Raw genomic sequence first — 25,852 nt, forward strand, 5'->3', positions numbered from 1 at the left:
ACGTGCGGTAAACACAATCATATAAAATGGCAACACAATCGTGTCGTACCATTGTACAGATATTACTCGTGCGTAAACAGCACGATTGGTGGCAGCACCAATCAGAATCGCGGACGTTATCGGGTGAGTCTTATTAGCTCAGGCCTAAGCTAAGGACACCCTGTACATATAAAGTTTACCTTTGTTCTATTGGCCGAAGCGGTCATACACACGCGCACGCAAACCACGCACGCGCGCGTGTGCTAATCAGAAGTATGCAACGGTAATCGAGATGCGGTGGAACAGCATAGTGTAGCAGCGTTAGCGGTGGGGGATAGGCGGGCCTAACGACGAGCCTCCGCTTTCCTCTGTACCGTCGCGCGGTACGTATGAAAACCATGAAATACCGAAGGAAGATAAACTTTTCGAACGTTTAACGAAGATTTGAGCAGCATTAAATAATCTCGAACGATCTTCAAAGACCAAAGTATCGGATCGATGAATTCACCTTGTGAAATGGTCTATCTGCTTAGATAAAAAGAAACATACAGTTCCATTACAAAAAAAAAACACCAAGGTAACCCTAAAATTTCGAAAGCACGTCCACAACGATGTCCTCCTCGAAATTGGGTAAATTTTATTTGACACATTTTTTTAAACGAACTATAATTTAGGAGATACTTGTACATAGATTTTTACCATAAAATATTTTAAATTTGCCGCGTTTCAAGGGCCCGTACAGAGCCATTACACGTAATCGGAAAACGCTTAAACTTCTAATCAAAATTACCAACAGAGTAAAATACTCGCTGCGAACGCAGTTGGTAATTTACCTCCACTAACATAGTTTTAGGTTTAAATTATATAACATATGGTAGAAAATAAATTGATTCGACCGACTTATATCTTAGAATCGTTACAATTGGAAACAATTTGAACACATTATTATGTATGACTGTGTATAATATGTATAGATAATTTAACAGTAGTTCAGTCAACGTATAAAGACTACACCACACAGAAACACACGATAAAAAGTTGTATAAACCAATGATTAATATAAAAAATAAGTACTACAATGATTGTTTTTTCACTCTTAACAAGTTCTTATTTTCCCGATCAAGAAAATCTTATTCTTATTCTGATATTACTATTATCAGTCAATTCTTTAGTACAATTATTCGATAATAATAAAATTAGCTACAATTATTTCAATGGATTGTGCAAACAATTTTTTTTTTTTGTTCCAGCCAAATTTAAAATGCGTTATTCACTCTATTCCTGTATGAGCATACACGTACGTGTGTAATATTATAATGAATGTCTTGTAGTCCGGTACAGTTCATTTCAGAGATATAAATTTTAACTAGAAAATTATTTAATACAGTCTAAGCGGACTTTTGTTTCTATCCTAGAAATAATTCTGGTTTCATCGAAAACGAATGTTATCTACCACCCTCGTAGCCTGGGTAAAGTAACGACAAAGCAGACGATAGGGATTGATTAACTTCCATCTTATAATTTTTGTCTAGTAAATGTCGGCACGATGGACAACGACGTACGCCGGACGAAAAGCTACGCTTTAAACAATTGAGACAAATATTATGAGCGCAAGAAGTTGTTACTGGATTGAACACCAATTCCAAACAGCAGGAACAGATAAATCTGAAATAAAACAATTAAGAATCTAACTTCCCAGAAAAAAATATGTGTGTGTGTGTTTATTGGTAACAATCTACAGTACCTTTCTGACACTTGTTGCAAAAACGCAGCTTTCCCATCTGACAAAACTCTGCGACATTCGTCCCACAATTTCGCATTACTCTGATCTTCGTCAACAAATTTCAATACTTCTCTCTCTATTTCATAAACTTCGCGCTTTTGCTTTTTCTTTGGTGGTTCTTGCTTCTGTGAAGCAATTAAGTTGTCTATCCCCTCTGTTAACTCGTTTCGTTTCTTGCCAGTCTTATTCTTTGCCATTGCTTCCAAGTATCCATCTGGATACATGGGTTTGAAACCAAGCGCAGTTATTCGTGCTTTACCCTCTGTGGTCCATGGGGCGGGTGCTGGATCGTCCCTTCTTAACAAGTATCTCCACACCCGAAAACCACTTTTACCTGTATCTGGATAATACTTGACTACCTTGTAAATTCCATCGTATCTAAGACAAAATACTGTATTAACTATAACGATAAAACGCTAATATGTACATACAAAGAATAAATTACGAGTAATATTTCTATACCTATTTCCTTCTTCGGGCGCGTATTTACTGTGTTTAGCAAGTTTAAAATTTCTGACTACTCTAACGGGTATACCACCCGTCCAGTCTTCGGCTGTAGCACCAACTGTTGCATTCAGCTTGGCATTACAATTTATAGCCAACGCTTTATTCATTCTAGTCAATGTTTGATCGCAACTTTGTTCGGCTGTTCTTTTGTTGCCTTCGTGGATATCAATAATATTTAATGAAGATATAATAAATGAAAATAAAAACAACTCGCTTACCTGACAAATCCCTTCCTCCCGAACCGGTATACATAAATTCGTCACCATTATCTATATCATCCTCGTATCCACCAGACAGCACGATAGAATATGCACAGTCTGTTTCTCGTCCGTGAATTCCGGCTATGTGCGGTCTGTGTACTCCAACTTCAGACACCTAGAAATTCGATTCAAAATATTTAGTTTATCTCATCGCGATATTGAAAAGTGCTTCGAACTTTTAATTACCTGTACTCTGTACATCCAACACATTCCAACTTCTACACCTGGAACAGGTCCACGATGATTAGGAGGAACGATACTACATTCCTTTGTTCTTCCCACGCACGCCATTCCTTTGCCCCAATCCCGTTTACTATTAGCATTTTCATTCGTTTTCTTTTTCGTTTGCTTGAGTTTATCGCCTGCCTTTAAAAAATGATTATTTATACGATCGTAAATAATACTACAAACCTAAAATATACTATATAATGAATAACCTTCACAATCTCGTTTTCATCATTTTTACATTCCGGGCAGTACCAATAATCTTCTTCTGGTATAGAAGTTAACGGAGGAGTCAAACATCCTAGATGATACGCAGAGTTACATTCGTCGCATAATAAAAGATTGTGTTCATCCTCTTTTCCAGCACAGATTCTGCAACCGCATTCCCTACACTTTTTACGAGGATTATCCGAGCATGCATTACAATTAGCTTGCACACGTCTTCGTTTACCATTACTAATCATTTGTTGCTCTTCTTCGGGGGTTCTTTCTTTAAGAAGTTTAGGTTCCTCTATCGCAAAAATCTCACCTTTGGGATTTACTTTGCGATTTTCAAGAAGTTGATCCCTGTTTAAATAAAACCAAATAATACGTATAAAAGCTAATTAGGTTTGTAAGTAGCGTATTAACGATGTATGAAATTATCTACCTTCCGATATGTAAGATTCCAACAAGCGTTTGCACTCTTCTTTTCTTTTCTATTTTTGATATTAAAAAGTCGTACCATAAACCTGTTTCTTTAGGATCGTCGACATTGTAATTAATCATTACTTTCTGACCTATTTTTAAAGTCTCAAAACCCAAGAGACGTCTAGCACGTGGTCTTATCGATGTTTCAGGTACGTTAAAGGGTGGAGCTTTATCGTCAAATTCCCATTGTACATTATAAAATAGCTTGTCTCCTTTCTGAAAAATTTTTAGTATAATTGCCTCGAACCAGGCTCCGTAAGTTTGATCCAGGCAATCCACGGCATCTCCAATTTTATAATATAAACTTTCAGCCTCGACAAGTCCTTCGTCTTCATTAGAATTCTCTACAGCTTCTTTAGAATCCGAGTTAGTAGATATATTAGTATTACTAGAGGTAGGTTGTACTTCCGCTTCGTCAACATTTACTCTGACCATTAACTGAATAACATCGTTTAAGTTCACATTGTAATCGTATAGCTTGTAACCATTTTCTAATTGTTTCCCACGAAAAAATAATCTTTGTGTATCAGCTTTTACATTCAATTCTTTTTCTATTTCGCTCTGAAACAACATATTAGAGATGAATATGTATAGATACGAGTAATATTTATGGGAAAACGTTGATGTTTTTAAATCAAATACTATTCATCCTATGGTTAATTTATTTCCGAGATATTACCAAACAGAACTATAACATACATTATACGCAACATTAACGTAATAATAATAACGGAAAAATCCTAAGAACATGGCCTACTCGATAATTTGAACATTTCTAATTCATTTGTTGAAGAATGACTTTCTATTTATTTGCACAAGATCAAGTAACACCTACCTTGAAATCTTCCACCTCCGTCAATTTCGAGATGGTCAATATTGCTTCCTGTTTACCATCAATCGTTCTCACTTTAACGTACATTTTTGATGCGTCCCTTCAGAATTAAATAATGACAAGAACAAAATCTCGATTACTTAAAGTGCCTGAGTGTTCGTTCATAAACAAAATACGAAACTAAAGGAATAGTGCAATACATTGATATCAACAACAGTTACAAATAAATCGTAACGGCTCACTAGACTTACTCATTACTAGCTATTAGTAGCTATTGCCGCTGTCACCGCTGGTCACACCGCTAATCTCACAGTTGCTCACAGTTTTACCCAGTCTCACCACTTGTTTGTTGGCGCCTCGTAAAAATGGAATTTGGCGGGAAGAAATTATGAAGACCCAAGGCGGAAGAATAGAGGAACGAAACGGGAATGACGTGTGGTGTCGGTTTTACTTCTTTTTCATTGGTGGAATTATTTGTGGACATAAGAAACAAACTGTACTATGTATAACATTCGTTATGTTATAGAAAGTTGGTTATTTTATTCTAACTGAGCCATATTAATTAATATAATATTCTGAACTTATATGTATATTCTTTTTGAAGTAAATCAAATATCGTGTAATAAAACAATTGTGTTATGATCTTAAAATGTTTTTTAAACAATACACACTGTACATATTATCTTCTTCAATTTTGGGCATCCCTTTATTACATTTTTGTTTTCTACATTCTTCAAAATCAGAGTATAAATTGTATAAAAATGTTACAAATTTGTGTGTGACATTTGTGTAATTTTTATACACATTCCGTCGATGTGTTTCCCTGCTCTTCCCTGATTCAAATTCTTGATCAGTTCATTAAATGGATTGATAAATTTATACGAAATGTACATTGCATTTGAAAAAATTTGTACAGGAACGAATTGCATTCAGTTGAATAAACTGTAACTGTATCGGAGACTGTCCTCGTTTTTTGCTTAAAAAATTATACTACTACAATTCCTTGTGCAAATCTAATTCATTTCAATAATTTCCCAAAGCTTTAATACAGTCGGAATCAAAATTATCGAAAATATAATTGATGTGTTTAAAATAGGAATACTGCCGTGTATGGATGAAAGTAGTACATTGCAGTTCCTAAACATCTGTAGAACTACAGAATATTTAAATTATTACTGCATAGTTATACACAATGTACATATAGCTTACATATAATATTATATTGAAACGCGATTGATACATACCATTCGGAGCAGAACTTTAAAGTTGCTAATTTGTTTTCTTTTATATATATCAAAATATTAGAAAGACGATCGATTAAACTGTAAGATAAAATTACAATTTATACAAATGTATAATAATATGTAAATATATATTAAAATGTATTTATACATACATAACTGCGTTTATACTAATTCTGTCCTTAAAGAAAATCTTAATGAAACCTTTGAGATGCATTATCCTGAAAGAAATCACTATATGGTTGACTTACATAATTATATATCAAAATATATAATTTAGATTAACTCATATACGACTATGATTACAATAGAGTCAATGTGTATAGCGTTAAGCGGAACTTTAAAGTTGCTACTATTTTTACAAAACTAATATGCTTAATCTGTATAATTACATATTAACAAGTAATTCGCATAACTTACAAACATGATGGTAATACGATCCATTTATAAACTTAAACTCATAGTTTCTGTTCTTTCAACTTATATGATAATCGCAACTTACATAATTACGTTATTAATATATAGTTTAGTGTGATTCATGTATAATTACAATCGTAATGTGGTTAACAGTTCCATCATTAAATAGAATATTTTAGTAGAAAATGTTGCTCCATCCGTGGCACAACCTATGGCTAAGCAGCATAATATGTACCGGTACAAAATATGCATAAAGGGAACAAATATTTTTGTAACTCCTAAACGAACGGTGTCGATACATGACTCGGTCATATAATTCTCTTAATATCGCTGTTTTGACTAGAGAAATTAAAAGACATTGTTAGCTTCGATAAAGAGAAGCATTGAAAATGTTTTGTGAGTTACATTAACAAGTGATAGTTATGACTAAAAATTATAGACAGATATTATTATTTCAGCTTGTTCCGATAGAAATATAAAGGATTGTTTATAACAATACTGTATTTTTCTGTGTTCACCGAAGAAATAATTCTTAACCCATTTGCATCATAAGCGTATATATACGCTCAATTTTCCTGGTCACTATCACCGGAGCGTATATATACGCGGCTGCGTTCGGTATTGAATCCAAATATTTAATTAATAAAATAACACACTCCCTAACAGTATAAGATCACAGAGACAAGCACCGATACTGATAACTGTTACACACACTCTTTGTTATCTCTGCAATCACTATCGCCGGTGTTGTGTACATACTGAAATTTGTTAGTCACTAAACTTATTCGTAACCTTAAAAATAGAAATGGATGGAATTCTGGAATCTGAAAGCAGTTTTTCTGATTGTGGTACAGAAGAAATTAGGCCGCTAAAAGGAAGGCGAATTAGAGAAATAAGATCCAATAGTGATGATAGTGATAGTGAATTCGAGTGGGAAGAAAAAAATGAATTAGTTTTACACCTAAATATATTAATAAAAATTTTTCGGTGATATGGGCCTTTTTTTCATATTTCCATACGATGCAAATGGGTTAAGAGAGTAGTCATTTTGTGGTACGCGTTGCACAAAATGTATCACTGTGATATTTAAACTCTATTATACATTTAAATAGTATATCTTGGCTCTGGACTAACTGGAGTGTGCTAAAAGTATGTACTATTTAAATCTTTTTTAAATTCAGGAAAATTTTAGATAATAAAACAGACTGTTTCTATGTACCGGTACATAGGAAAGCTGCTAATGTAAATCTAAATTGTCAATATAGAATTCTCCAAGTTAATTTCATTGCTCGTTACACTTGGAAGACTTCCGTTAAATCTCCTGATTGTCTTCTCCACTCTCATTGTCTACAAATTCAACGTGCGTGAATGGGAAGTGTCCAATTTTACCGTGCAGTTCACCTTCCCACTGGCCGTTCATATTAGTCTTTGTTACTTTTATCACATCGCCAACTTCTAATTTTAGAGCCGTTTTATCGTACGCGTTCGGTACCCTCGCTTGTTTTACTTTAGCAAACGCAGGTAATGTTCGCTGAATATTTGATCTGCGGGTGGTCCCTTGTCCACTTTCCTGGTAAGGCATTTGAGAACCAGTAACTTGTACAGAATTCGAATTCACTGTTGAACTACCTCCGCTTTCTGGGCGTGAATTATTTTCCACAAGCGAGTGATTATCCTCTTCGTATTTCTGAACATATGGAACTGGAACTGATCCAGTTTGACCAAGACTGTTCTTGGCCGTCCACCATTGTTCTTCATCTTTTGAAATTATTGTGAGAATTTCACCTACAATAAATGGTACTTGGTCGGTAAATTACTTACTAATTATTTACAAAGATAAGTAAAAAAAATCAAAGCACACAAACCTTTCCTAAAGGGCAAGTCATCGGGATCGTTGCCTTCAAAATCATATTTTGCTACTACCCTTTGTGTTTTTTTTGGAGCAGGCCTTATCAACGGCGTTGTATCCAAGTAATGTAATTTATAAAAAGCCAAAAGGTTGGGAATATCGGGAAACATTTGGTCGCCGATCCTATAACGTATCTGATCACCCTGCTGAATTTTATTTATTATATAATGGCTAACTTTGCTGTCTTCACGTACACACAATACAAAATCTCCTTGTATCGATGTGCTGTCACGCACTAAAAACACACCACCTTCTTTTTCACCCATAAGTAAATCCGAGGCGTCTTGACGTGACATTGCACCAAAGTACCAGCTAAAAAAGGTACAATTGTAACTATTCTGTTTCAAAATTTAATGAAACAACAAATCGGAAAAACATAAGTGAAAGAAGCATTCAAATCGAGATACTACGTGTCTAACAAATTATCTTTTCGTAGTTTAAATTTTCCAGTATAATCGAATATTTTTAAAAATATTACACGTTACGAAGGTTATTTAAGAATCGAACCTCATGAAAAGTATTGCGAACGTCGTAATGTAATTTTACAGGTTAACAGAGGATACAATGTCTATTATTCGAAGAGACATCGAAGATAAAATTGATAAACAGAAATCAAACGGAAAGGACAAAATGCATAGTTATTTACCTGGACTTGTCATATTGATCGAACGTAGCAGCCATTGTTTTTCACGCAATTGGTATTTAATCCGCCAAGATCGATGATGTTGAATTTGTACTTGTTGATCAATAATTGTGGGAGCGCCTCTTCTATGTGTGCGTAAAAAGGACCCGGAAAAAGTAAAAAAACGCAGTAGGGCCTGGATCGCACGTCGAATAACTCCCTTCTCTGGGACGGAAGGAGGCCCGAATTCGAATCCAGAATATGTGTAAAGTCAAAGTCCCTCTTTTTTTCTACAGATCCTGCAATATCAAAGAGCACTGTTCTCGTAGTGGCTTTATTCAATATCTGCATAGCAAAATTATAAACAGTCCTCCCCAAAGAGTTTTTGTCGTTGCATTATCTCGATGTATCGTATTTAAGACACCGCCTTTGAACAGAAAGGAAATGTGCTAATTTCGGCATATAAATAACATGTTTTTCGAAAACTTTTAGATTCTACGATGGAATAAATTTTTTTCAAATCACTTGTCAAAGAGTTTCGTGTGAAGTTGCATACTCAATTGGAACGATTACAAACATGTTCCAAGCAAGTGCTTACTTCCTTTTTTGCTATATTTCTCCCTTGCATTAAATATGTTACACTTATGCCCGGATACTTTTTTTTTATTTTCTTATTTACACGAAAATAAGAATTCTTATAAAATTACATACGAATTGCTATCGGAAAATTTCCTCGAATTATACTTTTTCGAAAATGGTAGCCAATATTCTACCGGATCCTATAATATAAAAACAGGTTGTATGATCCACATAGGATTATTACAGAGACAATTCTTTCGTCGGAAATTGTAATGTTCGTAATCTCGAAATTCTGAATTTACATACGGATGGTGTTACCGTTTTTGTAAGTTGATATCTTTGTTCTTTACGAAGGCCCTCTGAATGGAACACAATGGAAAGGCTAGTTGCGAGAAATTGGAACCGTTCGAAAGCTCGGCGATATTTGAATTGTAATATGATAGAAAACGATGTTTAATTTCAATTTCTATTATGCCATCGTAATTGTTTTCAAATCGCAATTAACTTACCATCAAGTGCATTTTTCGAGCTTTAATCTGACTACTCAAAGATTCATTTTAAATATTTTAAGTATTTAGTAATATATAGGTGGTGCAATCTATCGGAGAACAAGATCGCCTTCTTTTTAGGCGTTCCTGTATTGCGCAAACGAAGGCGATAGTGGCGTCTCTTATGGAGTAAACGTGAAGCTTGGTTCTGAGTCCGTACAGCGCCATTTAGTCGAGTGGCAAGACGCTCAAACTGCTAGCCAATTTACCGGTAGTCGATTTTAACTAACAGTTTGAACGTTCTGCCGCTACCCCAATTGGCGCTGTATGGACTCCGGATAGAGATACGAATACTTGCCGCGAGAGACGCCACTTGTCACAAATGGCGCTACATTTAAATTTTCAAGAGTAAATGGTTCGTATCGGATATTACATTGTATATTACGTCTTATTTTTTATATTTTATTACACATAGTTACTACTACATCCCTAAAGATAAGAAAGCATATTTCTGTAACAAAGACTTATGGACTTAGAGATGTCTAAAGTTGTATTTTCTTAATAAAAACAAACAAATATTTTACAATTAATTACATTAGTTAAGGAAAACATTCAGAAGAAATGTCTAAAATTATGAAACAAGATGTTAAAGAAGGAAGATGAGGTTTAAGAAAAATGTTGTTCAATTATCCAAGGATTTATTTGACCATTCCTTGCTAGCGTGTAAGTTCTTTGTAGAATTGATATTCATTTGTTTCATCCTAACATGACCCCTTTATCCTAAAAACTGCGTGATGTGTATTGCAATTAGACCAAGAAACACATCGCTTTTACTTATGCTGAATTATGGAAAACAGTGGCTTATATTCTTGTAGCAAATTCATCGGGCCAGTTGTGTGATCAACGCTGCACACATTTCAAAGAATTCCATTGTATGATGACCTGTCATTTGCGGCGGTGGAAGTGTCGGATCTATAATAAAACCTGTTATTAAAAAAATGTGAAATTAAAATTCGTATTAATATTATATTTTACCGCGTCCTATTTCTTCTCCTTCTTCGCTGGACAAAGATTTGAAGTCTAACAAATAACTTTTACTATCAACTTGATAAAGCTGCAACGACATTTTGCTATATCTATCAGTTATTTTATTTTTTTGACGCACTCGGACGCTGTACGCATTTATGATTTTCCATTCCTGGAAAAGATAGCAGACACTATTAAATTATTGAAGCAATTAATAGTTTTCATTATGTATAAATAGAATGGCTTACAAAGTTGAGAGCTTTCATAGCTCGATAAACTTCATTCATAATGTCGTTAGGTTTCGACTGTGAGCGAATTCCCAAGTGCCATTTAGCTCGCTTTACGGGAGTGCCACGGTTACCTTGTGTTTGCGATGACGTACTTCCTTGAGAACTTTGACGTTCTCGCAATGCTACAAGTATACAATACATATGTTGAAAGTTTGTGCGTTATAAGTTGATGGCAAAATCAAGCACTGTCTAAAACTTGTTATAAACGCACGTGCTATTCTTTCCGGATGCGGTCTCAGAGGGCTGTTGTTGGAATCATTGGGGCTAAATGCTACAGGCGGCGGGCTAGAAGCCACATAAAAATCTTTTAATTCCGCCTTAGCAGCCTCGTCGGCGATTAATTTATTGTCTATTATCAAATGGTAGGCAATTGCTAGTTGATCGTGCGGATCTCCACCTAATAATGCTGAATGAACTTCAGCTTCCTTTACATTGAATTTGTCACAAACTTCGTTTACCGCGTCTATATTGATTACAGAAGAGTCTTGTTCAACAGGTGATGGAAACAAATATGAAGGCAAATCCTTCTGGAACCATTCATGCTTCCTAAAATAAAATTCACATTTAGCGGAAGCATTATTAGATTTCAATGTAGAAAATAATAACTAATTGTATCAGAGTTTCTATACTTGATATCTTCGATGGTTGCTCTTTTCATAGGATCCACTTGTAACATATGACACAAAAGACTTACAACAGTTTTATTCAGGTACTCCGGAATAGGAAAAACGCCAGCTAAAAGGAATATTTTTGTATCAGTTTTCCCATACAGAATGAATCATAATGATCATATAATTAATACTGACATTTAATTTTACGAAAAAGTGTTGGTACATGTTCATCGTCGAATGGTAATGTACCGCAAAGTAGCGCATATAATATAATTCCGCAAGACCAGATATCAACTTCAGGACCAGCATATAGCTTTCCTGAAATTACTTCTGGTGCTGCATAGTTTGGAGAACCGCAGGAAGTACGTAAAAACTCTCCATCCATCATCATGTTTGATAAACCTAGAGTTATATAAAATTTGATGTAAATAAATCTTATTTGTTCCATGCGATATACAAGACATTTGTTCATAGCTGTTGGAAAAGTAAATTAAATAAATTAAACAGATTCCAGAAATGTTACTGAATGTCTTGTACTTCATCGAAGCTTTTATTTAGTATATAATAAAATCCCAGCTCTATCCAAATACCGAAGTCTGCTATTTTTACATGTAGATTCTGATCTAAAAGAAGATTTTCAGGTTTAAGATCACGGTGAACTATCATGTGCCTGTGACAGTAATCAACTCCCGAAATAATCTGCTGAAAAAATCTTCGTGCCTCGTATTCTTTAAGCTTTCCATGTTTCACAATATAGTCAAATAGTTCACCGCCCGACACATATTCCATTATCATAAATATATCTGTAGGTGTGCTTATGACTTGATATCTAATAAAAAAGCATAATTTAATCGACAGTTATTTAATATTTTAACAAACACGATCGTCAACTTACAATTTAATGATGTGAGGATGTCTAAAGAGTTTCAAATTCTGTATTTCTCTTCTAATTTTTCCTACCACATCGAGGCTTTTGATTTTTTGGCGATTCAGTATTTTTACAGCAACTTTATGTTTTGTCAAAACATGTTCTCCAACTATAAAAACAATACGAGTTATAAATAATTTGGTAACAATATTCTCCTAAGCCATACATGAAACATTATACGTACTTTTTACTTTACCAAATGTTCCAACACCTAAAGTTTGTCCAAGCGTATAATGACCTATCTTAACAATAGGTTGTGGTTGATTAGATGGAATCTTTTCAGACATTTTGGATATTTCTGTAATAAAATTTTTGTAAAGAATTAAGAGAACTTTCTTAAAGATAGATATTTAAAACTATCAGAAATGAATATATTTTGATATTTGGAGTCTTGTTACAATACTAAACGAACTGAAGACGAACCGTTGTAAACACCGTTCAACGCAACTAATTACTGTCATCACACGTATGCGATAAATTTATAGCAGATTACAGCAAGGTCAAATAAAATAAAAAAATAATTGAATTCGTTGATTTAGCCGTTTTATAAAAGTGTGATTGATATATCGAAGAATATAAGAACACGTAAAATTAAAAGACAACTTATTTTCGTGAAATCCTAGATCAGATTGCTAATGATTTCAATCACCTGATACTATTTACATGTTCTCTGACACTTATTATCTTGAAGACACTATGTACATTGCATCTAGACACTATGTATCGATGCAGTGTTTCAATCATTTATCATGTAACATAAAGAATAGGAAGCTGCTGGTCAATTTTCTGTCCACAGATATTTTTGATTTTTCGAAAGGTGAAACTGTTCATTGCTGTTCATTATTAAAATGTTTCATTCTAAGTATACTATATACGCGCAGCACTATCTTTAAACCAGGTTGGCGGCACTTATGAAATAATTATGCCATATTTAAAAAACAGATTTTCAAAAACTGCGTTGATAACTGCAAGCTTCGATATATATGTATAATGTAGTATACGATTAGTATGTACCTTTAATTTGATTTTGCTAGAAAAAGCCACAGCTTAAGTGCTATCACAATGGAAAAAGTACTTGTATGTATGATGTACATATGTACCTTAGAACTTTGAGTTTTTTCAGGTTGCTTTAAAATAATCATCGAATAACCACTTCAGTGCAAAACAATTTGTCAATTGCTATACAAGTATCATGTACATACCTTCCTTTGAACCTTGTACTTTAAGTTCCTCCTTCAATAAGAACAAGAAAACCTGTAATTATTCGTTATTGGACTTGTTAATGTTCCTGTTAGTCTCATACTAAATAGAGTAATATCAAAATGTCGGAAAAAGAAAGTCCGATTAAATACTTTCTAAGCGGAGGATTCGGTGGAATATGCACCGTAATCGCAGGACATCCTTTAGATACGATAAAAGTAAGGTTACACTATTATTGGTAAATCAAACAATTAATTACTGTTACATAAAGAACCGTAATTGTTTGTAAGGTTGACTGCCTATTTTACTATACATTTACTACACATACATAAATAATGATAAATTAGTAAACGGATCTAATACACTTGCACTATATTTGTTTATTTTTGTTGTAACAGAACTAATCGAACATACTGTTTAAATTCCTCCTACATTAAAACTGAGAACCTTTAAATATTTCTTCCACCGCTATAAATAGGTATTAAAGAAAGAAAAATGAGTGTTAACAGGTTCGTCTTCAAACTATGCCTGTGCCTGGTCCAAATGAAACAGCTCTCTACAGTGGAACACTAGATTGTGCTAAGAAAACAATAGCAAGAGAAGGAGTGCGTGGTTTATATAAAGGTATAAAGTAGATCATTGATTCACTTAAGAGTTTATGTACCAGATTATTTATAATTTACACTTATTCCATTAGGTATGGGTGCACCTTTATTCGGTGTAGCTCCAATATTTGCCATAAGCTTTTATGGCTTTGGTCTTGGCAAGCAACTAATAAGAAAGAATGATAATGATCGATTGACACCGATACAATTATTTGCCGCTGGTGCGTTCAGCGGCATTTTTACAACTTTTATAATGACACCTGGAGAAAGAATAAAATGTCTTCTACAGATACAACAAGGAGATGCAAAACCAAAATATAAGGGACCTATTGATTGCGTAAAACAGCTTTATAAAGAGGGAGGAATAAGAAGTATATACAAAGGTACCTGTGCTACTCTTCTGAGAGGTATGTGAAATCACATTATCATTTGTTTTCTTTTTCATTTATTTTTATAGCAAACAATACTATGTATATAGATTATCTTTATGTCCTATCATATTTTATTATCTTTATTTAAAAATTTTTGGTTTTGTATGTATCTCTAACTATATCCAAATTTATAGTACAAACTCAATTACACCGTGTTCAATCATGCAAATGCTAAAAAAAATGATATATTTAAAGAAATTAATTCTTTGAAAAAGTAAAAGTTGAAAATTAAGAATTTTATTACATTTGAGTTTTGTTGTTTTTATACAAATATTTATTATTTGTAAATTATCTAACTGATGGTGTTGTCTTCGTAAGAGCTCCTTCCAGTAGGGGATTTCTTAAAATGTTTCCTTCTCAAACTCCTACATTGCAAACCTCCTTTTCGTAGCGCGTAGAAAACGCCCCAGTTTCGCAATCCTTTCGGGGTTGAGCAACGCGGTGCTGTTTCTCGTAATCTGTTCACCTATTTAAAAAAAAAGATATTTTTATCAATATGTTCCAACGCAATACGATTTCAAGGACACCTTCATTGTGTTTACCAATTGAGGATTCCATGTGGTCATAGAACAAGTACAATCCCATGGATTACCATCTAATCTAACGGTTGTTATTTGTTGTTGTTTATTTGGACCACGCAACATCTTGAAAAAATCTAGAGGAAGCATAGTCAATTTATTTTTTGTAAGAATGATTTCCTTAAGTTCCTTTTGCTGTTGTACTCCAAAGAGACCAGGCGGAATAAATTCTAACTCGTTGTTAGATAAATCTATGCGCTTAACGTGCTCCAACCCATAAAAGGCATCCATAGATATTTTACGAATATGGCAATGACTTAAATCAAGATCCTGCAGTTGGATTAAATCGACGAATGCGTCAAATTCTATGCTTGAAATATTTCCACGTGCTTTTAGCTGTAATAACTGTTGCATTCCTTGAAATACGAAGCGTTCCAAAACATGTATCTCCAAATTGTATAGATGCAACACTTGAAGTTGATGTAATCCCAAAAAGGAATTTTTCTGCAAATACAGTTTTGAGTATTCCCCTCCCAAGAATAATTTGATCGTTGTATTCATAATTTCAAAGGTACTAAAAACAAAAAATACATTTTCAGCGTATACTTACGCATATATTAAATTATTTATTAGAAACTATCAAAATTACCTTGGAAATACTGAATCTAAGGGATTTCCACGGAAATCTGCTAACTTCAGCATTGGAAAAGGAGGCAGAGATAACTCTGACAAGAAAGTTAAATTATTTCCTCTTAAATCAAGATTTTCAAGCATCAGCAAGCCTGCCAAGTCAACGCTTTTAAGTGTTAATAACTGATTGCTTGCAAGTGAAAGTACTTTTACATTAGGTGTACCATAAAAACAAAATTCTGGAATAAATTTTAAATTGTTTTTCTCCAATGAAAGATAGACAAGACTGTTCAAACCATCGAACATATGCCACGATATGTCTTGCAAATTACAATCGTAAACTCTTAAGTGTGTTAAGCTCCCTAAACCAGTAAAAAGCCCAACAGTTTCTCTGTAGCCCTCCATTTCTTGCTTGTAGATATCATAAGGGAGTATTTCTTTGTCATTACTGTCATCGCTATTTTGTTGACTTAAAAATATTAATCTATGCCCTGTATTTAGCAACTGCTTGTTTCTGTTTTCCTCTTCGGTTGTATTCATCGGTTTAACTACCAAATTGGCTTTGTTTTTTTTTGTTGGGCTCAGACTAGTTAGTTTCACTCGTTCCAAATTCAAATAAAGAAGATTTAAACCCAATGGATACAGAGAGTCAACAGATAAAATGATTCCGCCCCGATTTCTCTGTTCGTTATTTAAATACTTTCGTCCAGGTTCATTATAATCTATGCCTTGTATGTCTAAGGATATTAAATCTGTAAAACGCTGAAATGTTGTAGACTGTAGGAGAATCTGAAAATCTTTCACACCAGATTCGAGTATTGTAAAAATCTGAAAGATTTTAAAAGGAAAATATGCGAAATTAACTTTTCTGATATGCGTATAATGAAAAAGCTTCTAATACCTAGTAATATTTACTTGCATATCCGATGGAAGTTTTTCCAAAAGTTCTTCATAATCTTCTGCTACGACACAGATCGCTACCTTCAAGAATTCGCTAATCATAGAATGATCCATGTTTAAACTAAGTTCTAAATCGTCATCACTAGACAAAGCCTGTTGAGAAGAAATTAATTAAATTATGAAAAAGGAAAGAACGAATTATCGTCATACCTGATCTTGATTTGTCCGGATCCAACGCTGTAGAGGCAAATCAGCGAATCGTTGTACCTCGCAAGAACATCCTTGGGGACATTTCACCTCCCAGACACCACCAATGTCGATTATCTGACCAAAGCACTCGTTCTAAATGGTATTTTAAGAAGATAGATGTAAAAGCAACTACGACTTAGAAATTGCTTTGAATTTGTATGTATAAAATTAGCTTGAAACAAGTAAAGCTCTTTTTAAATAGGAGGAAAAATTTTGTACCAGAAGAGTGATCAGGAGAATTAAAACAACCGTCATTATCCACTTTGAACTAGAGGAATGAAGAAAAATGGATCTTAAAACCAGTAATGGTACGCTGGTTCGAAGGAAACTGAATTTTGTTAACTGTTATCTTCTGCCTCGATGTCCCCTATCAAACAGGATGTTTCCTATCTAGCAGCCCACACATACTATTCTCGCTTTATAATTATAAATAACGTTTTCACAAGATGCTTGGATTATGTAGATCCAGGTGGAACTTAATCTTTTTTCACTGTTATTGTTGTCTAAGAATATGGTTTTCATTATGTTACCATATTCTTTTGCTTCATGAAGTATTTCAAGCAAATAGCTTTCCCATTATCTGTTTCCTCGATATATAATTCCTTTTTCAAAACTTTCAGATATCCCTGCCAGTGGAATGTATTTTGCAACGTATGAATGTTTGAAAAATTGGTTGACTCCAAAGGATGGAAGTTTAGGACTATTGCCTACAATATTCGCTGGTGGTTGTGCCGGTATTGCCAATTGGATCGTTGGAATGCCTCCTGACGTGTTAAAAAGTCGTCTGCAAAGCGGTATGTACGCTTGAATTACTTTTAGAATAACATACAAAAGTTACACATCAGTTCAGAAATTTGTTGAATTATTATATGAAATCTTATAGCTCCAGAGGGCACTTACAAACATGGGATCCGAGATGTTTTTGTAGCTCTAATGAAGAAAGAAGGGCCAAAAGCTTTATACAAGGGATGTACACCTGTGATGCTCCGTGCTTTCCCAGCAAATGCTGCATGTTTTGTTGGATTTGAAATATGCATGAATTTTCTAAATCTGGTGTTACCTGGTTTATAAATTAAAATATACAAAATTTTATACATCTAATTACATACATCGTAATTACTAATATATTTTTTATACAAAACATAATTGAACAGTACATGTAATAGCATCATCATCAATATATGTGCATTCATTAAATTGAATCATAATGTATAAATAATTGGATAATTATATAACAACGTTCTTTGTTTAAATTCTCTATTTTGTTAATTTTTAATATGAATATTTTGTATGGAATTATAAGTACAAATAAAATTTGAACATCTCTTTTCAATATTAACCTGCATTTTAAATTCTTTATCACAAAACAAATTGAAAAACCAATTCAAAGCGATAACTACAGTTGATTTAACATTAATAGTTTAAATAATTTTTTCCTCTTATTACGATGAAACAATGAATATCATCTCGTGAAGACTGTGATCTGTTAGTATTGGTATGTCAGGTCAGGTCAGGACCAGGTCACACTAGTTTCTATCTTATCTTATCTTATCCTATCCATTAAATAGGAATTTATGAACTACATACTGTATATACATATAACGTACATAATAAGTACATATGTTGAATGCATATCATACATATACATACAATTTTGAAGTGTTCCGAAACCTATCGGTATATGTACATATTGATTTTTATCATCGTGGCAAGTTTATTCTTTACAACTGTAACAAAATTTGAAAATTGCTTAAAATGATATTAAAAGCTGTTATATTAATTGGAGGCCCATCAAAAGGTTTGTTTTTTTGCAGTTTAATTTCGTTTCCTATACATAGATTACTTATAATAAAATAATATAACCTTAAACATAAACATAAATACATAATAAAAAATTGAATTGGAGTTAGATGTCTAAGGTACTAATAGGAAATAATAAGAATAATATGCTTTGCAGGAACTAGATTTAGACCTCTCTCCTTGGATATACCAAAACCATTGTTTCCAATTGCTGGTTTACCAGTAATACAACACCACATAGAAGCATGTTCAAAAGTAGAAAATCTCAGTGAAATATTAATAATTGGATCGTACCTTGCAAGTGATTTGACACAATTTATCCATGACATGATAACTACATATAACATAGTTATTAGATATCTTCAGGAGTTTACTATGCTGGGAACTGCCGGTGGAATGTATCACTTTCGTGATCAGATACGATCTGGTTCTCCTACACATTTCTTTGTGATGAATGGTGATGTTTGTGCAGATTTTCCTTTACAAGAAACAGTCGCATTTCATATAGAAAAGCAAGCATTGCTTACAATTATGGCTACAGAAGCAACAAGGCAACAATCCATAAATTATGGATGTATGGTTCTTGGTAAAGACAAGGAAGTTGCACATTATGTAGAAAAACCATCAACATTCGTTTCAACCTTGATCAATTGTGGAGTCTATCTTGCTTCCCCAGATATTTTTCAAACTATGGCAGATGCTTTTTATGCTGGACAAAATCAAGAAACTTTTACGTAAGATATTTTAGTGCACAATGCATACGTATTTTCTTGCAAAGTTCTAAAGAAGAATGTATATAGATTCAATACGTACTCTGCTTCTAGGCAATTCAATGGAAACGGTAGAGATCCGGCTCATATATCTCTTGAACAAGACATATTAACTCGATTAGCTGGAACTGGTCGCTTATTCGCATTACCTGTATTAAGATGGTGGTCGCAAGTTAAAACAGCTGGTTCCGCGATATACGCTAATCGTCATTATTTAGCTCTTTATAAAGCAAATCGTTCAAATCGCCTTGCTTTTACAACAAATGGACCTTGTCAAATTATTGGTGATGTTTACATTCATCCATCAGCTACAGTTCACCCATCAGCAGTGGTAAAGAAATTATTAAAACTTCTTTAATATATAATAGAATAGTCATTAAAAAACCTATTAATAGGCTTTCACTAGGTAGTATTAAACATTGATTCATTGATATCACACTATGTACTTCTTTTACAGCTAGGACCAAACGTAAGCATAGGTCCAAACGCTATTATTGCACCAGGTGTTAGAATAAGAGAATCAATCATATTAGCTAATGCTCACATTCAAGCACATTCAGTTGTTCTTCATAGTATAGTAGGTAAAAGCAGTTATGTAGGAGAATGGGCACGAATAGAAGGAACACCGTGCGACCCCAATCCTGATAAACCATTCGCAAAAATGGAGAATTTGCCTTTGTTTAATACAAATGGGAAACTCAATCCTTCTATAACAATTCTCGGTAATTAACTTCTCATTCGACGTTCTTTGTGAAAGAAATAATTACCTCTCTATCATTTGTATTTCAGGCACGAGCGTACGCTTAGCAGCTGAGAAAATTTTATTGAATTCCATTGTCTTGCCGCACAAAGAGCTTACGAGAAATTTTAAGAATGAAATTATTCTTTGAACTGTTTGCGGTTAACATATTTGTATCGACTGAATTATTTACAAGATGATACCTCCGTGCTATTGCTTGATGCCATCGAGTTCTGACATCAAGTTTTACTTTATGATTTTTAAATTATTATTTTATGCAATCGTTAATGAAGCACAAGCGTTTGTTACCTAATAAGAGTCAGAAAATAATGCACAACGTAAAGACTCATCAATTATTTGTACAGAATAAATGTTTTGTTGCTTGTATCTATGTACTTATATTAAAAGGATTATTATAAATATTTTTCTCGTAAACATGGAGAATTCTTTTAATATTGTCCAAAAAAACTTATGGTTTCTATACTATCGAGATAATTTATGGCACATTTTTAACATATTGTAATATTAAAAAACATCTGTATATTCGCACAAATGTGCATACAGTAGATATGACAAAGAGACTGAAATATTGACTATGTTAACTACTGCAAAAGAAAAAATATTTATTTATATTTCCATTGTTAAATAAATATCGTTGATCCAAATAATCCACATGTTTAAATAATTGCTCCCTTCATAGAGACAAATTTAAAGAGAGATGATACCTATAACACAAAAATAACTTTTATGGTTCGTAAATTATATATTTCCTAATAAAATACAGTTAAAAAGAGTCAATAATTTATTAAAAAAAAGATACTTAAGATGCATAGAATTCTAAATTCGTATAAAAATCTGCATATTTAGTATTTAAAGAGATCGATTACGTAAATAAACGTACCCGACAATCCAACTCAGATTAAATTCGTAGAAAGGAGAGGGTACTTTCTAACATCGTTTAGACTTTAAACGGAATAAGTGTATTGTTGTCGATAAATTGGAATTATACTTTTGAAGCCTCAAATTGAGAATAGCGCAATGCAGGATGTGCTCCTTGCGCGATGTAAAAAGGTGGAGTCGTTTTATAAAAATAGAGAGCATACAGTCTTTCTTGTCTCATCCCTTCGATCAGCTACGATACAATCTCTGAAGTAGGAATGCCGATCTTTTATGGACATTCCTACTCTGAATGTGTATTACGAAAAATAAAACTTCAGAGTTTTGTTTCATGTTTAACCCTGTTTCTGAAAAGCTGATTCGACCGTTGTACTCCTTGCGAGTTATTTAAATAAGAATTTCCCGAGATTACGACAGCTGTCGTAGAATCCGAATTGGAATGCAAAAATTCCTGCTGACTATTAGCTTCGAACACGTATCGCTGCTGCTGTTGCTGCTGCTCTTCTTCACCAATGTAAGTATTATGACCGTAACCATTCTTCACACGAAATTGTACTTCGGAATCCGTCTCGTCTTCGTTGTCTGCACTATCTACATCTCCTATTAATTAGAATTGTATTAGAATCGAGGATAACTCATTGAAATATCGATGACACGCATTTTAGTGGACGCCTACCGTCAGAACTATTGGTGGAAGGTAAATAGAAACGTGTTGCTGTAATCTTACTACTTCCAACACGTCGTTCTCGTTCTCTCGCGGTATTATTTGGATGATTATATTTAAATTCACGAGGAAGTGTGTAACTTCGAGGTAGCGACACTTGGCTACCCTCCATATCACTTATTTCCCCTTCTATTTCGCCTTCGCCTTTTGAGCTTTCTTCTCCTCCGTTTTGACTTGAACGTAATCTAAAATTTGTTTACATAAGGTGTCTTCAAATTTCTGCCTATTTTTGTTTTGATTTTACAACAGTTTATCCCCATGAGTATTCAATTGCGTGGTTACCTATGATTAACGTGAGTCGATGGAGCCCAATGCGTATAATGATGAGGAAGACATCGTGGTGCCAGTAAAATTTCTGGAGTATCCGCCCTTTCTCTCTGCGTTGTCCTCCACGAATTTGAAGGGTGAACATTCGGGTAGTAAGAGGACGATGGTGGCGGAGGTAAGAGACAATGCATTTTTACCGGTGGCCATGAGGACAATGTGACTCCTCCATTTTGATCAACTATGGAAGGAGCAGATGTGAATAACGGTGAGCTAGGAGAAGTATGTAACTTTGTGTTAGGTGGTGGCTGTTGATTTGATGCAGCCGATGACGAGAACGAGGACGCCGATGCCGAGGGTGGAGGAAATAATTTTCCTTCTTTTATTTCTTCTTGTATAGCACGTAATTCTCGTAGTTGCTGTTGTTTTTTCTCTTGAAGTTTTTCTCTTATTAAATTAACGCTCAAAGAACCCCCAGTTCCAGCGTCTGCTCCGATCTTTTGCTCACCCGAGTGATCATTCTGCCTCAAATAAGAAATCATTGAATGTAAGTTGAAAAGGAGATATACGTTTATAAATTTCGAAAACACATTAACGACATGAAATATTTCGCTACCTGTAATACACCAGAAGACATCACGGATCTTTTCCAAAATGGAATTAATTGACGTGAATTACTGTTCATACTCAGCCACTGTTTCGTGTCTCCTATAGCGTTCATTGAGGTTGCGACGGCTCCTGTCTGCGACTGCGATGGCGGAGGGACGAAAGTAGTTGGTTTTTTCTTCTTTCGATTTGGATTTGCTACAGTTGGATTGGCAAAACGGCAGTTAAACACTCCTGGTATACCACCGTTACTTAACTTAACTCGTCTCATTCCCACGTTCATATTTACTTTCTTATCTTCCGTATAATCTATTTGTTTCTCCTCCAAATTGTCCTACAAACATTACTTGTATAGTGTAAAAGCAACAGTAATCATTTTCGTTAAATATTTTTTGTTCTTCTATTTAAGTCATTTATGCACCTGATTCGGTAACGTTGTGAGGTTCGAAGCTGTCATTCTACCACCAGCTTCGTACATTAATCTTCTTACGTGAAAAAATCTAAACATAAAATTAACGATTGAAAAATATGTTTTGTAAAATGAAGATTAAATTGCACATTTTCATAATTACCTGTAATAAAGGCCCATGAAAAACATACCACCGAAAAATAAAGCTAACAATGTGAGTACAAGAGTTACCGGATTTGGATGGTTTTGGTGTGGAAGGAGATCACTTCTATTAATGCCAACTATCCATACACCAATAAGCAGACTGTTTTCCAAAAACATTACTGTATAAAATATTACCTACACAAATACATGGATATTATCGATATGAATGTTACAATTATTATTATGATTAACACATGGGGAATATCCTTTTACTTACCATCTTTTGACGATGATTCGTTTCGTGCAAATTTACATATGCAAATATGTAAACGAAAGCGAGAAGAGAGGCCAGAGAAGTTTTCCTTAAGATAGGTAAATGTTCACCACCGTGAAAAAGACCATCTGGAGTAAGCAGCAGCCACATCAACATCGACAGCCAGTGGAGGGCCATGACAATTAACAGCCATTGTCCACCATAGAGTGAAGCATAAGCTACCAATACTCCTACTCTAGCACTTACAGTTCCTAGCCTCCATGCTAGTTGTGCCAGCACACCTAGCCACGTAAGTACCAAACGTTCCAAATTACGCAGTCGAGCTGCACCTTTGCTAAAGCTAGCTACCGCCCAACATACACTCCATAACGAGAGTCCCGCTGATACTGCAGTCAATTTTGCTAATTTTTCGCTATCTCTGGGTTCAGTTTCTTTCGCTTTCCCGACGTCTATATTCGAGTCGTTGTTGACTCCAATAGATAACAGATACAATTGCAACAGCAGCATTGGAGCAGCTTCACAGAACGCATGTATAAGGCGAAGTACACAAAGTTCCCTGACCTAATAAAACACAAAGCCTTATTATATTATACATTTATAAATAATTTTGTATGTTTTTGCTTTCTATATAAGGATAGCAGAAAACAATGAAAATTTGGAAATATACAGAATAAAACCTTACTAATATTCTACGTGCTGGAATTATCCAAATTTTGACAATTTTCTACCATCTTCGTTTACAAAATAAAATTTACCTCATGTTTAACATAAGTTAAATTAACTGGTATAAATAATTTGAAGTATCTCCATAATACTCCAACTTGAGTAGAATGAAGCAATAAAACGCACCATATCGCCCAATTCCCATTTTCTTTCTTTTCACTGATATTGCAATCTGTGATAGTTTTACCAGTTAATCTTCCTCTGGCACCCCACAAGTACCATCGCACGCTGACAATCTAAAATCAATGAAATAATAAAATAAATTGATTAGAATAAAAAGATCATTTATATTACAATGAAAAGATTACCTGAGAGATAATTAACGATGTTGCGATAAGGACAATACTTAAAGGAAAAAGAATTGGTGGAGCAATGGAATGATGCGCAAGGGCATATACCATTGCAAAATCAAAAACAACGTCGCAGAAGTACGAAGCAAGAGAGATTATGTTGAATAATACATCACACAATGGTAAGAATTCGTGCTGATGCTGTGTCTGTAGATGCTGGGCCATAATGGGCTTTCGTTATCCATTTGGATTATCCAGCACCTTTTCCTTCTATCAACCCATGCCGCACATTCCACAGTATGAAAATTTGTCTAAAATATTAAACAATTAATATAAGAAATCAATATGCTATTTTCACATTTTTTGTATGAGTTTTTCTATCGAAACATTTTTAAGTTTCTTGTGAAGTTAACATTTAATTAACGAGTAGTCATAGTCAACAAATATGAATTTAAATTGACCAATTCTTATCAGTTATTTTCCGCATGTTACCGATCTGTGAAATCTTTCGAGCATTTTAAAGTTTCGAGAGAAGTTTAAAGAATATACACGAAATAAAATTGCATATGTAAACACTTTTACATTTAGTCGAAAATATTGCAGAAATATTTTAAAAGAAAATGTTCTTCCTTACGAAATGAAAATAGGATGTCAGTCAAATGTGTCGATATTTTAACGTAATTTCGGGAGCTAGATGTTGAAAATGCTGCTAACATTTAATCGTAAAAGTGCTGCACATCATAGACATGTAATGAAACACAAAAGAGAGAAAAGTCTGCGAAACATAGGAGGAAGCGAATTTTCTTACCACATTCCTCAGATGTCACCGAATAAGTAATCACAAAAGTAACATTCTCATCTAGACATCTAGATGCTGCTTGCCAAGAACCTGGACCAACGTTGGAATGTAAGGAATTTATCCGTATTGTAGTTGGTGGACGCTTTCAAAAATAGAGGTTCTTTTCACCGACTTAGTATATCTTGGATGGCTTTCTAACCACTGCTGTGCATGTTTTGCGGGTTCACGTTCAAAGATAATATTTTTATTCAATTTCGAAGAAACACTTGCAAGTACCTACACTTAAGTATGTACCTGTTGATTCGAAAGACGACTATGTATATGGCACAGGGCACAGTACGTAGATGTACATCAGTGATGTCCACGGGAGACATGCGGCATGCGGGAGACAAGAGACAAGACAAGAGATAACCGGTGTCCCCCTCACCCCACCACATTGTCCGCGACACAGACCCACACGGACCATAAGGACAGTGCCTAGGTAATTTTCATA

The 25,852-nt window shown here is 34.2% G+C and overlaps 7 protein-coding genes across 15 annotated transcripts; 2 read left to right on the forward strand and 5 right to left on the reverse strand.

Annotated features, from left to right (window-relative positions):
* Positions 1-593: 593 nt before the first annotated feature.
* Positions 594-4,685, reverse strand: UHRF1 (ubiquitin-like with PHD and ring finger domains 1). Of its 2 annotated transcripts, none has more exons than XM_076525312.1 (9): positions 4,528-4,685; positions 4,280-4,376; positions 3,404-4,005; positions 2,967-3,321; positions 2,716-2,895; positions 2,488-2,644; positions 2,225-2,423; positions 1,724-2,140; positions 594-1,644 (listed from the first exon to the last, which is right to left on the reverse strand). In XM_076525312.1, exons 2-9 carry the CDS (start codon positions 4,361-4,363, stop codon positions 1,425-1,427), a joined length of 2,214 nt encoding a protein of 737 aa, XP_076381427.1. In that variant the 5' UTR covers positions 4,364-4,376; positions 4,528-4,685; the 3' UTR covers positions 594-1,424. The 2 variants fall into 2 exon arrangements, with proteins under 2 accessions (XP_076381427.1, XP_076381428.1); XM_076525313.1 differs by having other exon boundaries at positions 4,280-4,456; positions 4,528-4,672.
* Positions 4,686-4,955: 270 nt separating this feature from the next.
* Positions 4,956-9,021, reverse strand: Crk (Crk proto-oncogene, adaptor protein). 3 transcript variants are annotated; one of them, XR_013034431.1, is made up of 5 exons: positions 8,490-9,021; positions 7,800-8,155; positions 5,673-7,719; positions 5,521-5,598; positions 4,956-5,429 (listed from the first exon to the last, which is right to left on the reverse strand). XR_013034431.1 is itself a non-coding variant. In XM_033480570.2 (3 exons), the coding sequence occupies exons 1-3, from the start codon at positions 8,522-8,524 to the stop codon at positions 7,247-7,249; spliced, it is 864 nt and encodes a 287-aa protein (XP_033336461.1). In that variant the 5' UTR covers positions 8,525-9,021; the 3' UTR covers positions 4,956-7,246. The 3 variants fall into 3 exon arrangements, 1 of the variants encoding a protein (XP_033336461.1); XR_013034430.1 differs by having other exon boundaries at positions 4,956-5,598; XM_033480570.2 differs by having other exon boundaries at positions 4,956-7,719.
* Positions 9,022-10,210: 1,189 nt separating this feature from the next.
* Positions 10,211-13,025, reverse strand: AMPKalpha (AMP-activated protein kinase alpha subunit). 2 transcript variants are annotated; one of them, XM_076525315.1, is made up of 10 exons: positions 12,811-13,025; positions 12,572-12,685; positions 12,355-12,496; positions 12,050-12,288; positions 11,655-11,861; positions 11,478-11,583; positions 11,060-11,394; positions 10,807-10,970; positions 10,568-10,730; positions 10,211-10,504 (listed from the first exon to the last, which is right to left on the reverse strand). In XM_076525315.1, exons 2-10 carry the CDS (start codon positions 12,672-12,674, stop codon positions 10,413-10,415), a joined length of 1,551 nt encoding a protein of 516 aa, XP_076381430.1. In that variant the 5' UTR covers positions 12,675-12,685; positions 12,811-13,025; the 3' UTR covers positions 10,211-10,412. The 2 variants fall into 2 exon arrangements, with proteins under 2 accessions (XP_076381430.1, XP_033336253.2); XM_033480362.2 differs by having other exon boundaries at positions 10,211-10,516.
* A 72-nt stretch (positions 13,026-13,097) lies between these two features.
* Positions 13,098-18,259, forward strand: colt (carnitine/acylcarnitine carrier protein colt, mitochondrial). Of its 2 annotated transcripts, none has more exons than XM_033480568.2 (5): positions 13,098-13,805; positions 14,097-14,211; positions 14,285-14,599; positions 17,541-17,714; positions 17,804-18,259. In XM_033480568.2, exons 1-5 carry the CDS (start codon positions 13,710-13,712, stop codon positions 17,989-17,991), a joined length of 888 nt encoding a protein of 295 aa, XP_033336459.1. In that variant the 5' UTR covers positions 13,098-13,709; the 3' UTR covers positions 17,992-18,259. The 2 variants fall into 2 exon arrangements, with proteins under 2 accessions (XP_033336459.1, XP_033336460.1); XM_033480569.2 differs by having other exon boundaries at positions 13,101-13,805; positions 14,088-14,211.
* LOC117226326 (uncharacterized) lies at positions 14,839-17,545 on the reverse strand. The gene is made up of 6 exons (XM_033480553.2): positions 17,140-17,545; positions 16,882-17,013; positions 16,687-16,824; positions 15,791-16,599; positions 15,166-15,715; positions 14,839-15,089 (listed from the first exon to the last, which is right to left on the reverse strand). The coding sequence occupies exons 1-6, from the start codon at positions 17,173-17,175 to the stop codon at positions 14,916-14,918; spliced, it is 1,839 nt and encodes a 612-aa protein (XP_033336444.1). The 5' UTR covers positions 17,176-17,545; the 3' UTR covers positions 14,839-14,915.
* Positions 18,260-18,544: 285 nt separating the features above from the next.
* Gmppa (GDP-mannose pyrophosphorylase A) lies at positions 18,545-20,664 on the forward strand. Its single transcript, XM_033480567.2, has 5 exons — positions 18,545-18,718; positions 18,878-19,454; positions 19,545-19,821; positions 19,948-20,212; positions 20,280-20,664. The coding sequence occupies exons 1-5, from the start codon at positions 18,676-18,678 to the stop codon at positions 20,378-20,380; spliced, it is 1,263 nt and encodes a 420-aa protein (XP_033336458.1). The 5' UTR covers positions 18,545-18,675; the 3' UTR covers positions 20,381-20,664.
* Positions 20,665-20,832: 168 nt separating this feature from the next.
* LOC117226322 (uncharacterized) lies at positions 20,833-25,824 on the reverse strand. 4 transcript variants are annotated; one of them, XR_013034427.1, is made up of 12 exons: positions 25,654-25,824; positions 25,369-25,560; positions 24,579-24,871; positions 24,303-24,506; positions 23,551-24,108; positions 23,293-23,468; positions 23,142-23,220; positions 22,731-23,054; positions 22,133-22,635; positions 21,803-22,035; positions 21,131-21,726; positions 20,833-20,954 (listed from the first exon to the last, which is right to left on the reverse strand). XR_013034427.1 is itself a non-coding variant. In XM_033480545.2 (10 exons), the coding sequence occupies exons 2-10, from the start codon at positions 24,783-24,785 to the stop codon at positions 21,443-21,445; spliced, it is 2,568 nt and encodes an 855-aa protein (XP_033336436.1). In that variant the 5' UTR covers positions 24,786-24,871; positions 25,369-25,824; the 3' UTR covers positions 20,973-21,442. The 4 variants fall into 4 exon arrangements, 1 of the variants encoding a protein (XP_033336436.1); XR_013034426.1 differs by having other exon boundaries at positions 25,369-25,563; XR_013034428.1 differs by lacking the exons at positions 25,369-25,560; positions 25,654-25,824 and adding an exon at positions 25,195-25,337.
* Between the last annotated feature and the right edge of the window lie 28 nt (positions 25,825-25,852).

This window comes from Megalopta genalis, chromosome 11 (assembly GCF_051020955.1).
Source record: "Megalopta genalis isolate 19385.01 chromosome 11, iyMegGena1_principal, whole genome shotgun sequence".
In the NCBI taxonomy this organism is placed as follows: Eukaryota; Metazoa; Arthropoda; class Insecta; order Hymenoptera; family Halictidae; genus Megalopta; species Megalopta genalis.

Excerpts from the sequence above, each read along its gene's own strand:
- Crk (XM_033480570.2), bottom strand. The coding sequence starts at position 8,524 with ATGGCTGCTACGTTCGATCAATATGACAAGTCCAG. Across the intron at positions 8,156-8,489 it reads GATCAATATGACAAGTCCAG|CTGGTACTTTGGTGCAATGT; the intron begins GTAAATAACTAT and ends TACCTTTTTTAG. Across the intron at positions 7,720-7,799 it reads TGACTTGCCCTTTAGGAAAG|GTGAAATTCTCACAATAATT; the intron begins GTTTGTGTGCTT and ends CATTTATTGTAG.
- LOC117226322 (XM_033480545.2), bottom strand. The coding sequence starts at position 24,785 with ATGGCCCAGCATCTACAGACACAGCATCAGCACGAATTCTTACCATTG. Across the intron at positions 24,507-24,578 it reads CATCGTTAATTATCTCTCAG|ATTGTCAGCGTGCGATGGTA; the intron begins GTAATCTTTTCA and ends CATTGATTTTAG. Across the intron at positions 21,727-21,802 it reads TTCCACCAATAGTTCTGACG|GAGATGTAGATAGTGCAGAC; the intron begins GTAGGCGTCCAC and ends TCTAATTAATAG.
- UHRF1 (XM_076525312.1), bottom strand. The coding sequence starts at position 4,363 with ATGTACGTTAAAGTGAGAACGATTGATGGTAAACAGGAAGCAATATTG. Across the intron at positions 2,896-2,966 it reads ATGAAAACGAGATTGTGAAG|GCAGGCGATAAACTCAAGCA; the intron begins GTTATTCATTAT and ends CATTTTTTAAAG. Across the intron at positions 2,141-2,224 it reads GCGCCCGAAGAAGGAAATAG|ATACGATGGAATTTACAAGG; the intron begins GTATAGAAATAT and ends ATTTTGTCTTAG.
- colt (XM_033480568.2), top strand. The coding sequence starts at position 13,710 with ATGTCGGAAAAAGAAAGTCCGATTAAATACTTTCTAAGCGGAGGATTC. Across the intron at positions 13,806-14,096 it reads ATCCTTTAGATACGATAAAA|GTTCGTCTTCAAACTATGCC; the intron begins GTAAGGTTACAC and ends GAGTGTTAACAG. Across the intron at positions 14,600-17,540 it reads CTGTGCTACTCTTCTGAGAG|ATATCCCTGCCAGTGGAATG; the intron begins GTATGTGAAATC and ends CAAAACTTTCAG.
- LOC117226326 (XM_033480553.2), bottom strand. The coding sequence starts at position 17,175 with ATGACGGTTGTTTTAATTCTCCTGATCACTCTTCTG. Across the intron at positions 16,825-16,881 it reads TCCGGACAAATCAAGATCAG|GCTTTGTCTAGTGATGACGA; the intron begins GTATGACGATAA and ends TCTTCTCAACAG. Across the intron at positions 15,090-15,165 it reads CCACATGGAATCCTCAATTG|GTGAACAGATTACGAGAAAC; the intron begins GTAAACACAATG and ends TTTTTTAAATAG.
- Gmppa (XM_033480567.2), top strand. The coding sequence starts at position 18,676 with ATGATATTAAAAGCTGTTATATTAATTGGAGGCCCATCAAAAG. Across the intron at positions 19,455-19,544 it reads CAAAATCAAGAAACTTTTAC|GCAATTCAATGGAAACGGTA; the intron begins GTAAGATATTTT and ends CTCTGCTTCTAG. Across the intron at positions 20,213-20,279 it reads TCCTTCTATAACAATTCTCG|GCACGAGCGTACGCTTAGCA; the intron begins GTAATTAACTTC and ends TTTGTATTTCAG.
- AMPKalpha (XM_033480362.2), bottom strand. The coding sequence starts at position 12,674 with ATGTCTGAAAAGATTCCATCTAATCAACCACAACCTATTGTTAAGATA. Across the intron at positions 11,395-11,477 it reads GCAACCATCGAAGATATCAA|GAAGCATGAATGGTTCCAGA; the intron begins GTATAGAAACTC and ends ATTTTATTTTAG. Across the intron at positions 10,517-10,567 it reads AGGAGAAGAAATAGGACGCG|GTTTTATTATAGATCCGACA; the intron begins GTAAAATATAAT and ends TTTTAATAACAG.